General features: G+C 39.7%; 1 protein-coding gene across 1 annotated transcript; it reads right to left on the bottom strand.

The window, feature by feature from the left end:
* Positions 1-9185: 9185 nt before the first annotated feature.
* LOC122310236 lies at positions 9186-10116 on the bottom strand. The gene is made up of 2 exons (XM_043124118.1): positions 9792-10116; positions 9186-9679 (listed from the first exon to the last, which is right to left on the bottom strand). Exons 1-2 carry the CDS (start codon positions 10114-10116, stop codon positions 9186-9188), a joined length of 819 nt encoding a protein of 272 aa, XP_042980052.1.
* Between the last annotated feature and the right edge of the window lie 1934 nt (positions 10117-12050).

The raw sequence follows: 12050 nt of genomic DNA, 5'->3' as shown, positions 1-12050 counted from the left end.
TTGGCTTAAGGAATTGAAGTTTTTGGGGCATGTAATTTCAAGTCTATGAGTAGCAGTTGATCCTAGCAAGATTGAAGCTATGATAAATTGGCAACGCCCTACCAATGTACATGAGATCTGTAGTTTCCTAGGATTAGATGGGTATTATCGAAGATTTTTGGAAGGATTCTCTAAACTATTAGAGTTGCTGACTGCTCTAACCAAAAATATTGCCAAGTATTTTTGGACGGAGAAATAAGAACAAAGTTTTCTGAATCTGAAAAAGAAATTGACTACTGCACTAGTACTAGCCTTGCCTAAACCCCATAAGCCATATGTAGTATTTAGCGACGCATCTAAATTAGGACTTGGATGCATGCTTATGCAAAAAGGATGAGTTGCTGTCTATGCTTCTTGTCAGCTGAAGAACCACAAGCAGAACTACCCCACCCATGACTTGGAGCTAGTCGCCGTAATTTTTGTCTTAAAAATTGGTGGCATTATTTGTACGGCAAATCTTGTGAGTTTTTTCTCGACTATAAGAGTCTCAAGTGTTTGTTCAGCCAGAAGAACCTGAATATAAGGCAAAGGAAATGGTTGCAAACAATTAGCAATTACCAGTTTGAAAGTATCACCCTGGGAAAGTTAATGTCATAACAGACGTACTAAGTCATAAGGCCCAAATAGAAGGATCTCCAAGACCTACCCTAGAGATGGAGTTCCTTCTACATAGAATGAGGAGACTGTTAATTAGGAATCTCCATCAATATGTAAGTCTCTCTGAAGTGCAAGAGATTTTACCTGTGGTCAAAATGGTCAAAGTGGGAGGAAGTGAAGAAGCATCAAATGGAAGATCCCAAATGGTCAAAAATCAAGCATAAGGTAGAAATAAAGGAAGGACTAGGAGGATTCCCAATCAGAAAAGATTGATTGTTGTACTATCAGGATTAGAAGGTTATCCAGATTGATCTAGAGGTTAAGGGAAAAATATTAAAGGAAGCACATCAGACTCCATATACTGTTCATCCGGGAAGCACAAAGATGTACTAAGACATGAAGCAACATTTTTGGTGGGAAGGCATGAAAAAGGATATGCTAGAATATGTAAATAAGTGTGTTGTATGTAGAATAGTCAAGGAAGAACATCAAAGGTCCGCTGGAGAATTATAGTCATTTCCAATCCTAGAATGGAAATAGGAGGATGTCTAGATGGACTTTGTAATCGGGTTACCGAGAACCTCATCAGGAAATAACTCTATAAGTAGGGGTGAAAATTTAAATCGATAAACTAGCTCCATTGGTCTGGTTTTGAACCGGTTCCTACATTTTAAAAACCAGTTAAATCTAGTACGGTTTTGATTTTTGGATTTCCAGGACCGTATCAGTTTATAAAATATATATAAATTAATTTTTAATATTATATAAAATATTATATATATACTTTTTATATATAATATATAATTATATAAGAAACTTTTATAACATAAAATCTTAATATTAAATATGAACATTTGTTTCATCATATGTTATTAATATACAATATATATTTATATATATATTAATTACATTTTATGGCCTAATAAATTCTCAACATATTTATTTTTATAAATACAAAATACATTAGTAATACTAATACACATTAGTATATTAATTACATTTTTCTTTAATTAATTATTATGCATTAGTAAATCACATTTTCTTTATTACATTGGCATTTGATTAAAATTGGATAGAACTGGACCAGAACCGATAAAACTGGAAGTACCGGTTTAGAAGGGTAACCGATCTGAAATCGATTCTTGAAAATGTAAAACTGGTGTATACCAGTTCAATCCCAAAACTTATACAAAATCGGACCAAACTGAACCGGTTACACCCCTATCTGTGAGGGTCGTGGTGGATCACTTAACAAAAAGTGCTCACTTTTTGCCCATTAGAAACACAAACCCATTGGAGAAGTTAACCCGTTTGTTTGTAGTAGAAATAATATACTTGCATGGAATCCCTAAGACAATCATGTCAGATTGGGATGCGCGTTTTACCTCCCGTTTTTGGCAAAGTCTTCAAGATGTGATGGAAAATAAGTTAAAGTTGAGTAGTGCTTATCAGCCTCAAACTGATGGGCAAATAGAATGAACAATACAGAACTTGGACGACATGCTAAGAGCATGCATTCTGCAAGGACAAGGTGATTGGGAGAAACAATTGCCGCTAATAGAGTTTGCTTACAACGTAGCTTCCAAGCCACCATTCAGATGGTGCCATACGAAGCTTTGTATGAAAGGAAATGCATATCTCCCTTATATTGGGATGAAGTATGAAAAAGAAAGATATATGGTGTGGAGATCTTACAAATTTTATTGATAAGGGAAATGATGAAGGAAGCTCAGAACAGATAAAAGAGCTACGCTGAGCATAGGAGGAGAAGCCTTGAATTTGAAGTTGGTGGCTGGGTCTATGTCAAGGTGTCACCTATGAAATGGGTAATCCATTTTGGGAAGAAGGGCAAGCTATATCCAAGATAAGTGGGACCATATGAAGTATTGGAGAGAGTGGGTTCAATCGCATACAAGTTGGACATTCCGATTGAATCCCAAGGGATTCACAACATATTCCACATATCTTCTCTCAAGAAAAGCTTTAGGGTATAGTCACCAGTGATCATCGTTACGAAGGATATTTCGTTACAGCACAATCTGATGTATGAGGAAGTTCTTATTCAAATCATGGATTAGAAAGAAAAGGAACTTAGGAATAGAAAAATTCCTTTAATGTAGGTGCTTGGTCGAAACCATAACATGGAATAAGCCATTTGTGAGAAGGAAGACGAAATGAGAATCAAGTACCCTTACTTTTTTGGGTTGTAACTTGTTTGACATCACATCACTCCTCATAGCATCCATACCCATCCGTGCACTTATCGCATCCATTTCTTTACATGCATGTAACCCTATTCCCTCATTTTTTTTTTTAAGCATCGACATGGCTCGAAGCAAGAGAGTGGCACAACGATTTGTTCAGACTCCTAGGCAGGTATGAAGGTAGAGGGAAGATCGCGGAAGGAGAAGGTTAAACAATATGGTTGACTCTTATTGGACTCATCGAGAGAGATTAGTGTATCATAGGACTCATGTTTTGGGTCATGATGGACAGGGTAAATATTAGGACTAGGAGAGCTTTACCCCATGAGGAGCGCCAGACACCTCTAAACCCTGCTGATTGGATTAGTGAGACCTGAATCCATTGGCTTCAATGCCAAGAGGAGGGAAATGACTCAACCAACCACACACTAGGGGATTTACCAAAATCTAGTAGAGTGGCTGAGCTATGTCGGGCAAACCAGAAACCGTTATATCCTACTATCTCTTCCCTAAAGACCTCAGAGTTATTTGACTCTTCCCTACACTGTATATATTTTCATGAGGACGGATCTCTAGAATTGGAGGATGCGTCAACTGAACACTGAAGAGAGATGGAAGAACGAGTTAATGCGTACTATGACTTTGAGGAGGATAACTTCTTCTATCACACTTAGGAGGAGGTGTCAAATGATGAGGATGTCATCGGGGATTCCTCATCTAGTTCGGGACCTTAGAATCTTTGGTAAGTAGTTATATAGTACAAGTGTGTTGCATACATTATTCACTCGCTCTAACTCATACCCCGACTTCGACGTTGAAATCTTCTTTTAAGGGGGGAGGATATAGCATCTCACTTAAAAGCTCCTTAGGACTTGGCCATAGTAACCATGACCCTAGCTAAGTACAAGTTGTGATTCTTAAGGAAATTTTGGAGTTTGAGTTTGCAATGAAGCATGCTTTAGCAACTTAGCTATTTAGAAAATTGTAGTGCAATATTGATTTTGAGGGAAGAGGCCAAGAGGCCAATAAAGAGTGACAAGTGGCATTGATTGGCTAAGTGATTTGGTTAAAATACTAGATGGATTTGGGAAGGCCCAAAAGATTGGTTTAATAAGGGCCCTAGCTTATTAGGTAAGAAGAGAGACAAAGGTTTAAGCGCAAATTAATAGACACAAGATATTGAGCCCAACTTAGTAAGCATAAGGTTATTGGCAAAATTAGTAAGATTCAAGGCCATGCCCAATTGAAGAAAGACCCAAAGTTGGGATCCAACCTAGTGGACTATTGAGGCCTAGGAAAGAACCTACAAATCTAGACATAAATCCCATTGATAAGTCCACATCTAAGCCTACAACAAAGGTTTATGAAAAGCCCAACACTTAAAACCCAAGCCTTGTATTTCATTTCACTCTTCCAAATGAGACTCACATACACCACACCATTGGTTTCTATCTTACCCAAGCCCCACCCACATGACCCTAGGGTTTTCTTCCAACCATGGTAAGGCTTCTAACTTGAGTCAAGATCACTATTCATCTCATCCATGTATAGTAACTCAAGCATCATAAATTTGCATAGTTTTCTTGAAACCCTTTTCTTCATAATTTTAGATCTGAAATTTTTGTCTTTTATACTTATTTTGCATCACTCTTAGTCAGCCCTTGAAGGTTAGACTTAACCCAACTCATGTCACTAGAGTCAAATCAGACTAAGAGGATGGGACAAGAGAGGGATCAAAATTGGACAGCTTTTGGGTGGAACCAAAACCGTCGGCCTCACCATGGTTTCTCATGTAGAAATCATTTTAATTTGTTCCCAACTTCTGAAAATTCAATCAAACCCTGAACCCATCTCTTGTCCATGCAATATTCACCTAGCTAAAGGATGACAAATCTAGAAATGCACTCAAGACCCTCCACCGCCCACAACCACCAATCCCATTCCACTTCCTTTAGTCATGCTGAGCACTCAATAGCCCCTCACTTCTTCACACAACTTTCTCTATCCTTTCTCTAGTGTTCTTGAGAGAAAAAACACTCAAAATGTGAGCAAAGGTTGGAGGCGAGTAGCTTGAGTGAGGTTCTTAAAATGAGTTGAGTTTTGAGAGCTCAAGGGTCATGATTGCTGTAAGTAATCTTGCCTTATCTTTTGTTAGGTGTTAGATTGACATGCTAGACTTTGAATTATGGCATGAAAATGAGGATGTGATTGATTTATAAAAGGTTTTACTTGGAGTGATGCATTTTGGGCCAGATTTGAAGTTTTGCATGTATAAACTGTTTTGTTATTGAAAATTAGCCATTGCATGTTTTGATATGTTATCTTAAGTATAGTTGACATCTTGAATATTTGATTGAAGGTTTAAATTTGAGAAAAACAACATGTCATGATAGATTTAAATTTGAGGGAAATAACCCATCATGCATATCGATTTGCGGCATCTTGAATTTTGGGGGGAGTGGGGTGACCATCACCTTTACACTATATAGCAAGTCTGTGTGGTTCAGTAGCTATTCAATTGAGGAAGATCCTCCCATCTTCTTTGCCATTTCTTCATATTTTTCAACTAGACTACGTAGTTCATCATGTAGTTTTGGCCCTACATTTTTCTGTGCTTCTCCTTCCCCTTACTCGTTATGGCTAGGTGTTGAGTTTGATATTGCGATGTTTAGCTCTTCATTCTCCAGCCATAAGCTCTCCATCATTTCCATAACCTTCCCTAGCTTTTCCTCAGATTCCGTGATATGAGCTTCCATGTCTGTGGTCATCGTTTGGGAGCGTGTAGTGGTTGGCATGTGGAAATCACGTCGGTGTCCGATGAGAAACTAAACAATACTTTTACAAATCTCACAGACGGCATCACTGTTAAGAATGTGTTCCACTACCGCTAGAGTTTGATACCTGCAACTAGCAAAGATGGTGGCCTAGTGTGCTTGATGCACCCCCAACGCCTAAGTCAATGATATGTGGAATGAGATTCTACCAATATAGTGATGTCGGCTTACTGTATATACAGATGTAGGTAGTTAATGATAGAAACTAAGGATGATCATGTTGTTGTGTCTTATCTCCATGTTCTCTTTATTTGATGCACATCTAGGGAAAGTTGGATTCACCCCAACTTCCTGGATCAATTCTCCATTCTAACTCCTCTAGTGATTACAAGAGGGAATCATATAGGTCGTTAAGACTCCAACAACCCAATCCTCACTACTCTTTGGGTTGGGCCTCTCTGTTGGGCCCACCTCATATTGAGGGCAACTCGAGTTCCTCCAAGTAGGTTTCAACTTGAGTCGAGAGAGATGGTTTCTTTCCAAATTGGTGGAGATGGAGTGGAAATCTCTTGATAGAGGAGAGGAGAGAGAGGTTCGGGACAACATCACAAATGTAGATGAGAGGAGAGGAGATGGGATCTATCGAGAGAGAGCTTTAACTTTTTGGTAGAGGAAATTTGAGCGGGAGAGAGAAGAGCTAAGTGACCAGAGAAGAGAGAAATGAGAAAGGAAGAGAATGTGAGAGATGGTGGGTCATTCAAGAGGAAAATGAGAATATGCAAGACCACACATTTAAAATAACAAAGTTGCTACCTATTAAACTTTCAAAAACTCTAGGGACAACCAGCCTGCGTCCCTGCAGCGGCCTCGGCTAAGGACATCGTTCTAATTTAAACGACAAACCATCTCTTCGATTTCCCTTAGCATTCGTCTTCGAAACTTCAAAACAAACCATCTCTTTGGTTTCCCATCTTCATCTCTTCACCCAACTTCGAAATCCACCATCTTCATCGTTTTCTTCATCCACCATCGTCTCCTCCCCACTGAATTACCCATCTTATGGTTTCTCCCCATCAACTACTAGCTCTTCTTTTTGCTTTGTAGAAATATTTTACTTCATTTCTATGCTTGAATCTCTAATTGTAGAGAAAGATTTTCCATTACTCTGCTTTTAGCTTTTTTAACTTCATCCATGTCTCGTACAGTAGGAAAAATGAAGAAGGCAAAACCACAAAAACTTTAGCAACCGTGTACTTCTTTGTAGATTAAACAGAACAACTTTATGATTTGGCTCAACTAAACCAACCCATGATTATGATCAAAACTTGCATTCATTAATGCAAATCAAGAATCTAAAAAATGGGGGAAAATGCTTAAAATAAGAATCCAACCCAACAGTCTAACAAAAAATCAAGCAAACAAATTTTGGGCGAGGATGAAGTAGTGAGAATATAAAATCAGAGCATAAAAATGAAGAGATGAGCAGAAACCAAATTAAAGAAAACAAAAGCAGAAACAATCTTTAGGTGATTTTGTGGGTTTGGTTGCTTTAGTCATTTTCTTAATTGTGGATTGATTAGAGGATGCCATTATTAAGGTAGATTTCTAGTTTTTGAACCCAGTCCTTCGAACACCAAAAGCCATACAGTTGATCCAAAATATATAAGCCGACTAAAAGCCTCTCACCGTGACCATAGACCTCAAATACAAACCATTTCCCTCTTCTAGCCGTGATTGGTTTCACTCTGCAAGTCCCTCACATCCATTTCCCTCTTCAACATGTTTTTTTTTTAATTGACGTCAGCAAAGGCCGCACTAGGTACATAGGGCCGGTTGTCTGTAGAAGAAGTGTTAAACTTTTATTGGAGGATGCAAAATGAGAAAGTACACCAAAAGCTTTTCCAAGATAAGACAATGCAAATAAGACAGTGAATAGTACACATGTAACTCTAATGCAAATAAGTAACTAGTGTTGGGAAACTTGGCTTTACTTTTTGCACACCATTGGTTGACAATCAAAGAATCGCCCGCCCCGGGTTGTGCCCGAATCCAATGTCACTTTCCGTATCTCTGTATACTTTATTTTTATATTTTGAAGTTAAAACTCATTTCCAATCTATTAAATCAAAGAAGAGATACAAGAAGGAATATCCTCCAGAGTTACAATAAGATCATCAATGGAAAGAGCGTCCTTTGCTAACAAGTGAGCCATGCAATTGCCATTTCTCCTAACATGAGAAATCTCCCACTTAGCAAAGTTCTTGATCAACTGTTTTGCTTCACAAGCAAACATACTAGCATTATTTCCGCCATCTGAGTCCCTTCTCATGGAATTGACAACTTGTAGTGAGTCCCCCTTGAGAATCACTTGTGAAAGGCTAATGTCTAGACCAAATTGCACCGCTGTTAGAGCTCCAAAGGCAGGCCTCTGCTAGCAGGGGTTAGGAAATAGATGTTTCTTTGTCCTTAGTGTTGCAATGATCCTACCTACACTATACCTAACTGCCACTCCCACTTCAATAACACCCTGTGCCATATTCACTGCACTATCCCAATTCATCTTGAACCAGCTCGGGGGAGGGGCTTGCCAAGCTTCTGGAGAAACACAAACCGTGCTTGCACACAAACTTCTGCTATTATCCTCCTCATTCAATAGGTCGATGGTCTCTCTAGCCTCTTTAATAATAGCATTAGGATGAATAAATTCTCCTTTGAACAAGAAGTTATTCCTTCTCCACCAATCTTCCCTACAACCACAACAAATTCTTGGATTATCTAACTGTCCATGGATCTGAGAAGGCTTCAACTAACTACTGCATAGGCAGGTGTGGGAAGTAACATTTCTGTAATCTTTTAGAGCATTGACTCCATACATCCCTAGCTGACTCACATCTCCACATAGCATGAGCTAAGTCTTCTTCCTCCCTGAGGCAAATAGGTCAGAGATTTTGGGCCACCACTTTCTTCTTGAAGAGGTTTGACTGAGTGGGGAGGGCCTCTAAGTAGGCTCTCCATAAGATTATTTTCATCCTAGGCTGCACATTAATTTTCTAGAGCGGGTGCCATAGGTCTTTGTGAGAGATACTGCTAAATGCTTGATCACAATTGGACATGCTTCTTTCCAATTCCTTATGGTAAGCACTTCTAACTGAAAAATTACCATCCTTGGTGCCTAGCCATATGACCCTATCCTTGCTGTTGAGGCAACTTATGGGAGTTTTCAAGATTGCTTCAGCTTCTCTTGGATAAAAAATCTCCTACACCAGGGTTGAGTTCCACTACTTTGAAGTTAGGTCTATGAGAGCTGAGACAGTGGCCTTATGATCCAGCACTTTGACTACACTTCAAATCTTGCTGAAAGTGGGGTTTGCAAGCCATTTATCTTTCCATATCTATACATCCTTACCATTCCCAATCCTCCATTGACAGTCTATCTCTACAAGTGATCGAGCTGAGAGAAAACTTCTCCAAACATAGGATGGTTTAGAGCCTAGCTTGGCCTCTTGGAGATTGGATCTTGGATAGTACTTAGCCTTCAATACCTGTGCTACTAGGGAATCAGGTTGTTGGGTCAGTCTCCAGCATTGTTTTGCCAACATTGCTTGTTAAAAACCTCAAGGTCCCTAAATCCCATTCCCCTTTCAGCTTTTGCTTTGCTCATCCTTTTCCACGAGACCCAATGGATCTTATGTTCCCTTTCTTGCTGTCCCCACCAAAAGTTATGGATCACACTATTTATGTCTTTGAGGAGGGACTTGGGCAGATTGAAAACACTCATTGTATAAGAGGGGAGAGCTTGAAGCACTGCTTTTATATGGATCTCCTTACCTGCTTTGGACATCAGTTTAATTTTGTAACTGCTGATTCTTGATCTGAACTTATCCAAGATCCCTTTAAAGGAGTTCCATTTGCTCCTTCCCACCATTGAAGGCAGGCCTAGGTATTTCTCATAGGTCATTGTTGTCCTTACCCCTGCAATGGATAAAATGTATTGTTGGGCCATCTTTGCTGTGTTTTTGCTGAAGATGATAGAGGTTTTTTCCAAATTGAGCCTTTGTCCCGAGGCTGTTTCATACACCTTCAATAAACTGAACATCCTACTCCATTCGAAGGCATTTTCCTTACAAAAAAAGGAGGCTGTCATCAGCAAAGAAGAGGTGGGAAATTCTGATCTTGCCTTTGGCCATAGGGACTCCATGAATCAGTCCTTTATCTTCTGCCTTGTTAATCAGGTTACTAAGGGCCTCTGCACACATGATGAATAGATAAGGTGAGAGGGGATCATGTTGTCTGATGCCTCTAGTTGGTTGGAAGAAATCCAAGGGAGTGCCATTCACTAGGATTGCATATGAAACTGTTTCAATGCACCTTATCACCAACTCCACCCATTTATTGCAAAAGCCCAGTTTATAAAGTACAACCCTTAGAAAAGACCATTCAATACGGTCATAAGCCTTGCTCATGTCAAGCTTCGAAGCCATATAGCCCTCCTTACTTGTCATTTTACATTTCATAGTATGCAAGGCCTCAAAAGCTACTTTAACATTGTCAGATATGAGTCTGTTAGGAAAAAATGTTGACTGAGTGCTAGAGATAATATGGGGCAATATAAGCTTTAGTTTGTTTGCCACTACTTTTGAAATGAGCTTATACAACACATTACAGAGAGAGATGGGTTTGTATTTAGTCACTTTGGAGGGGTTCTTTTTCTTTGGGATAAGGGAGATATAGGTGGTGTTGACTTCAGTTAGGCTGCCATTTGAGTTCAAAACAGACAGGATAGCTTCACTTACCTGAGTTCCAATGAGGGACTAGTGTTTTTGAAAGAAGGCTACAGGGAATCCATCTGAACCTGGGGAGCTAAGGCCATCCATTTGGAAAATGTCTTCTTTAACTTCCTGATGGGTATATGGTTTGGAGAGCATGTCATTATGTGCTTCTGTTACACGTTGCTGCATTGACTCTAAACACTCAGAAATGTTGCCTGGGTTCGAGGTTGTAAAGAGTTCTTGATAGTAATCCTAGAAAAGGGTTATAATGCCCTCTCTAGATAGTACTTCCTATCCATTATCATCCACTATCTTCTTGATCAAATTGTTCTTCCTTCTTTGAGAGGCACATTGATGAAAGAACTTGGTGTTTTTGTCTCCCTCTTTCAGCCACCTTTGCTTTGCTCTCTGTTGCCATTTGAGTTTTTCCTCCTCTAGCAACCTACTAATGGTCTTCTGAGCTTGCTTTATTGAAGCATTGAGCTGGCCTCTGTTGTCTCTTTGGAGCTCAGATAGGAGCTGGTCATCCACTTCTTTTTTGGATTTACCCAAAGTCCCTTTACTCCACTGCAGAAGTTTCTGCTTGCATATGTTGAGACCCTCCTTTGTATAGTTAAGTAAATTATCTGCCACCCTTGGTTGGGTCCATGCTTCCTCAACCAGCTTTTGATACTCTTTCCTTAAAGTCCAGCATGCCTCAAATCGAAACGGTTTATCCTTCCTGTTCATGTGAGTTAGGCCTCCATGATGACAAGTAAGGGGCTATGGTCTGAATTTAGAGCTGGGAGGGTATACACCCTCGAATTAGGGAAACTCTTAGCCCAGGATGCATTGCAGAAGCTTTTGTCTAATCTTTCTTTAGTGAATTCCCCTCATTGTCTCCCATTATTCCAAGTGTATTTATTACCAACTGAGCCCATGTCATGAAGTTCACAAGCCTCAACAGCAAATCTAAAAGCCTCAATTTGACTGTGGGGTCTTAATGCTCCACCCCATTTCTCACCAAAATTAAGTATCTCATTAAAGTCTCCTACACACAACCATCCCTTAGAACTTTCTGGTTTCATAGCTCGGAGTAGCTGCCAGCTCTCTTTCCTCTTGGAAGTGCTAGGGCTGCCATAAAACCCAGTAAGCAACCATTCCATGCCTTCCTTAGTCCCCTTCACCATAAGAGAGATGTGGTGTTGGGTATATGAGTGGACTACAACCTCGAATTCCTCTTTCCATAGGAATGCTAGACCTCCACGTAAGCCCTTACAATCAATTATGAAGCTATTATCGAAATTCAATCTTCTTTTGATGGCTTCAATTTTTGGTTTTCTGCACTTTGTTTCCATCAAGAAAAACAAAGGTTGTGAGCTTTTTTTGCATCATCTGGTGCAAGTCAAGAACTGTTTGGGGGTTCCCAAGCCCCCTACAGTTTCAGCTGAGGCAACTCATTAGGATTGGTGGGGCTGTTCAATAGCCACCACCATGTCTGAGGTACTGGACCCTTTGATGTCATTTCCTTCCTTTCTGGCTTTTTTACCCGTGGACTTGTCTTCACTTTCAACAGGGAGGCTTCTAGTTCTCTTATTTCTGGTTGGTAACCCTGTATTCAACATGAGCTCTTTGGGAAGTTGTTTCTGGCCCTTCTCTTCCAGCTGACAGTTTTTTTGACTTGTTCA

Source organism: Carya illinoinensis, chromosome 5 (assembly GCF_018687715.1).
Source record: "Carya illinoinensis cultivar Pawnee chromosome 5, C.illinoinensisPawnee_v1, whole genome shotgun sequence".
Lineage (NCBI taxonomy): Eukaryota > Viridiplantae > Streptophyta > Magnoliopsida > Fagales > Juglandaceae > Carya > Carya illinoinensis.
This window is presented reverse-complemented; position numbering and strand designations above follow the sequence as displayed.